Source organism: Macaca nemestrina, chromosome 4 (assembly GCF_043159975.1).
Source record: "Macaca nemestrina isolate mMacNem1 chromosome 4, mMacNem.hap1, whole genome shotgun sequence".
Lineage (NCBI taxonomy): Eukaryota > Metazoa > Chordata > Mammalia > Primates > Cercopithecidae > Macaca > Macaca nemestrina.
This window is the reverse complement of record NC_092128.1, coordinates 23848451-23853139: the sequence shown is the minus strand read 5'-3', so window position 1 is coordinate 23853139 and position 4689 is coordinate 23848451. Positions and strand designations below refer to the sequence as shown.

The window sequence follows — 4689 nt, the reverse complement described above, 5'->3', positions numbered from 1 at the left end:
TCCTGGCGCGGCACCCGGACCCCTCGGCGTCCTAGCACCCGGGACACTTCCGGCTCTGGGCAGCTGGCTCACTGGGAGGTCCGCGGGCGCCCCCTGCTGGCCGTGCCTGCGCCCCTTGCTGGCACACTGTTTCCTGCGCACTGCAAACGCGAGGCAGGGCAGCAGGCCTGAGGAAAGTGAAATGGACGCCCCTGAAGTTAGCGGAAGGGAATGGGAGTGTTTTGGAAAGGCCTCCCGGGAATTCCCTCGGAAACCAGGTAGAGGATCCCTGCTGGGCCAGGCAGCCCTGGAGTGCTGGAGGAGGATGGGAGCCCGGCCTCCATTTGTTATCCTAATGAAGTGGAAAATTAAGAAGATAATAGAATAATAGCATAAGTGTAGCAGGACAAGCCGCAGACAAAACTCCTCAGACACTGAGTTAAAGAAGGAAGGGGTTTATTCAGCCAGGGCCATCAGTAAGACTCCTGTGTCAAGAACCGAGCAATTCCTGTCCCTTTTAAGGGCTTACAACTCTAAGGGGGTCTGCGTGAGAGGGTCCTGATCGATTGAGCAAGCAAGGGGTACGTGACTGGGGGCAGAATGCACCGGTAATGAAATCGGAACAATACAGGATAGGGATTTTCACAGTGCATTGCTATACAATGTCTGTAATCTACAGATAACATAACCGATGAGGTCAGGGGTCGATCTTTAACCACCAGGCCCTGGGTGTGGCCCCAGGCTATCTGCTTGTGGATTTCATTTCTGCCTTTTAGTTTTTACTTTTTCTTTCTTTGGAGGCAGAAATTGGGCATAAGACAATATGGGGGGGTGGTCTCCTCCCTTATAAGTACTAATAGTAAAATTATAGTAAGAGAAATAAAAGCTCTAGAATGAATTGCTGTATTAACCAAAGCTGAAAAGAATTTCAGCCCTCCTGAAGTTAAAGGAGGATATTAACTGCCAGTCCCAAGAAACATTAACTGTATCTGCCCTTCAAATATTTTGTGGGCTCTGTTAAGTTTGTGTTTTCTTTCTTCCCTGCACAGCTACAAGGTCTCACAGTGTGTCCGGAATTGACTGACTTCAAGAATGAAGCCACAGACCTCACTGTGAGTGTAAGAACTTTTACAGTGCTTAAAAGATGGTGAGTCCAGAGTTTGTTCCTTCTGACGTTCGGATATGTTCAGAGTTTCTTCCTTCTGGTGGGTTCGTGGTCTCACTGGTTTCAGGAATAACCTGAAACCACCTCCGCGGTGAGTGTTACAGCTCATGAAGGCAGCTTGGACCCAAACAGTGAGCACCAGCAGGATTTATTGTAAAGAGTGAAGAAACAAAGCTCCACAGGGTGGAACGGGACCGGAGCTGGTCGCCACTGCTGGCTGGGGCAGTCTGCTTTTATTCTCTTATCTGACCCTACCCACATCCTGCTGATTGGTCCGTTTTACAGAGCACGTTACAGAGAGCTGGTTGGTCCATTTTACAGAGAGCTGATTGGTCCATTTTGACAGAGTGCAGATTGGTGCATTTACAGTCCCTGAGCTAGACACCAAGTGCTAATTGGTACCTTTACAATCCTTTAGCTAAAAGCAGAGTGCTAGACAGAAAAGTTCTGTAAGTCCCCACTAGATTAGCTAGATACAGAGTACTCATTGGTGTATTTACAAACCTTGAGCCAGACACAGAGTGCTGATTGGTGTATTTACAATCCCTTAGCTAGACATAAAGGTTCTCCAAGTCCCCACTAGACCCAGGAGGAGCCCAGCTGGCTTCACCTAGTGGATCCCTCACCAGGGCCGCAGGCAGAGCTGCCCGCCAGTCCCGCGCTGCACGCCTGCATTCCTCCGCACTTGGGCGGTCTATGGAACTGGGCGCCGTGGAGCAGGGGGCGGTGCCCATCGGGGAGGCTCCGGCCACGCGGGAGCCCACCACGGTGGAGGGGGGGTTGGGCATGGCAGGCTGCAGGTCCCTAGCCCTGCCCCACAGGGAGGCGGCTGAGGCCCGGCGAGAATTTGAGCGTGGTGTGGGCGGGCCAGCAGTGCTGGGGGACCTGGCACACCCTCAGCAGCTGCTGGCCCAGCTGCTAAGCCCCTCACTGCCCGTGGGTGGTGGTGCCGGCCGGCCCCTCCGAGCGCTGGACCCTCAGAGCCCAAGCCCGCCTGGAACTCACGCTGTTCCATAAGCACCGCGCACAGCCCCTGTTCCCACCCGCGCCTCTCCCTCCACACATCTCCTCAAGCAGAGGGAGCCAGCTCCAGCCTGGGCCAGCCCAGAGAGGGGCTCCCACAGTGCCGTGGCAAGCTGAAGGGCTCCTCAAGCCCCGCCAGAGTGGACGCCGAGGCCAAGGAGGCGCCAAGAGCCAGGGCTGCTGGCACATTGTCACCTCTCAACAAGACAGATAAGAGTAAGTTGCAAACCAAGTTTTCCCAGAGATGTAAGATATGTTGCAAAAGTATCACAAGATAATTAATGGCCTTTGTTCTCGCTTCTGTAAGCCTGCTTCCTGCTTCACGTAATTCCCGCCTCAAAATGCTTAAAAGGCATTTGTTTTCTCTGTTCTATGCTCAGACTTTCTGGATGCAATTCCACTGAGCTGGTGTACACCTAAAAATAAAAACTTTACTGCATCCCATTCTTTGGTTTCTCCTGTCCCTTCATTTCTGCAACATTTCTGGTGCCAAAATCTGGGACTGGAGAGGGCAGATTTCTGTCTCTTTTGCCTGTGGGACTGAGGCTCTGAGGCAGGGGAGACCTGGGACCCTTGGCGCCGACTTTCGGCCTGGAAGGGGATCTGCCCTCCCCTGCCCCAGTGCCCTTCCCGACAGCACAACAGAACCAGTAAAAATGGACTGCTGGACAGCGACAGGAGCAGCCATCTGAACCATGGTAAGGTTTGGGTCCTAAGGCAGGACCTATCCCATAAGGACGGAAGGGGAGCCTGATCACCTTCCAGGGGGTGAGAACTAAAACTAGTCCGACCCAGAGGGGCTGGAGACAATGGGAGAGACCCATTCATTCGGATGAAACTCACACCCTAACTGATGCAGGATGTGAGAGAGGCTCGCAGATTGGTCAGGAAAGGGAACCAAAGTGGCAAGAGGTGCTCGCCGCTTTAACTAAAGGATAGCAACTGGGAATGGGGGAGGTGAAAGGAAACTGAACATGGCAAGAGGGGCTTCGCCACTTTAACTAAAGGTCAGCAACTGGGAACGGGGGAGGTGCATGAAATTGTGTGAAAGAGACAGTCTTGGCAGAGGCCAACGCGGGGCGTGATGTGGGGAGACACAGATCTCTTAGCGCAAACTGTGTGTTCCCAGTGTGGGACGAGCCAGACCTAGGACACCGGATCCGGCAAACAGGAGCTGCCCTACAGCTGCAGCAGGCTGTAGTGGGAATAAGGTACTCTCCTAGCTAAGCAGTGCCCGAACCTCCCCCTCCCATAATAGGACCCAGTCTGGTCAGTCCAGGAATGAAAGTGAGAGTGAAAGCACATCACAAAGGGCAAAATGGGAGGAAAAGCATCAAAGCCTACTCCATTGGATTGTATGTTGGGAAAATTTCAAGAAAGGTTTTAATGGAGATTATGGAGTTAAATTAATCCCTCCGAGATTGAGAACTCTCTGTGAAATAGATTGGATTTCTTTTAATGTTGGGTGACCCGCCGAAGGGACGATAGACAGATAGATAATTGACTGTGTGTTTAGGATAATAACCGGAGCCAGAGAATAGCCTGGGTACCCGGACCAGTTCCCATACATTGACTCCTGGCTGAGCGTCTTTCAAATTTGCCCCAAGTGGCTACAAGCCTATTCTGAGACTTACTGTAAGACCCTGGTAGTTTGTGCCAGATCTGAGGCAGTAAAAGAACCTAAAGGGAGGCCGAGGCGGGCGGATCACGAGGTTAGGAGATCGAGACCACGGTGAAACCCCGTCTGTACTAAAAATACAAAAAATTAGCCAGGTACGGTGGCAGGCGCTTGTAGTCCAAGCTACTCGGGAGGCTGAGGCAGGAGAATGGGGTGAACCCGGGAGGCGGAGCTTACAGTGAGCCGAGATCCTGCCACTAGAACCCAAAGGGACAGTGGAAGGAAAGGAAAAGACGCAAGGAAAACAGGAAAAGCCTGTTCTGCAAGCCCGCACAAACGGCCCCTGAGGAATCAAGCTCAGAGGAGAGTGAGCCTCAGGCATCACCCCACAGGGAAAAGTCAGAGCCCCTACCTATAAAGACTAAAGAAGCACCCCGCCGACCCGAGCCTTGCAGATGTTTCTCTGGGAGACACAAAGCCAAATTTATCATGATAAACAGAATAATGTACAAGGAGGGCAACGCCTTTTCGTTTACCAGCCTTTCTCCACCACTGACCTCCTAAACTGGAAACAGCTTACACCCTCCTATACGGAGAAGCCCCAGGCTGTCATAGACTTCAGTCCATCTTTCTGACTCATAACCCTACCTGGCCTGATTTTCAGCAGCTACTTTTAATGTTGTTCAATACAGAAGAATGCCAGGAGAATTACTCAGGCAGCCTTACAGTGGTTAGAAAGCAATGCACCTGTTAAGCAGTATGCACAGAAGAGGTTCCCAGAAGCAGATCCAAATTGGGATCCAATCCAGGCAGAAGAATTGCAAAACCTGCAGAGGTATCGGGAGGCACCCCTTAATGGAATGAAGGCTGGAGGGAAAAAGGCTGGAGGGAATTTGGGAGTGGT

General features: G+C 52.1%; 1 protein-coding gene across 1 annotated transcript; it reads left to right on the top strand.

Moving 5' to 3' along the window:
- The first annotated feature begins 187 nt into the window (after positions 1-187).
- Positions 188-3885, top strand: LOC139362727 (T-box transcription factor TBX1-like). Its single transcript, XM_071094478.1, has 2 exons — positions 188-257; positions 1029-3885. Exon 2 carries the CDS (start codon positions 1841-1843, stop codon positions 2159-2161), a length of 321 nt encoding a protein of 106 aa, XP_070950579.1. The 5' UTR covers positions 188-257; positions 1029-1840; the 3' UTR covers positions 2162-3885.
- Positions 3886-4689: the final 804 nt, after the last annotated feature.

Bases quoted from the DNA above. Each gene is read 5' to 3' on its own strand.
- LOC139362727 (XM_071094478.1), top strand. From the start codon at position 1,841: ATGGAACTGGGCGCCGTGGAGCAGGGGGCGGTGCCCATCGGGGAGGCT.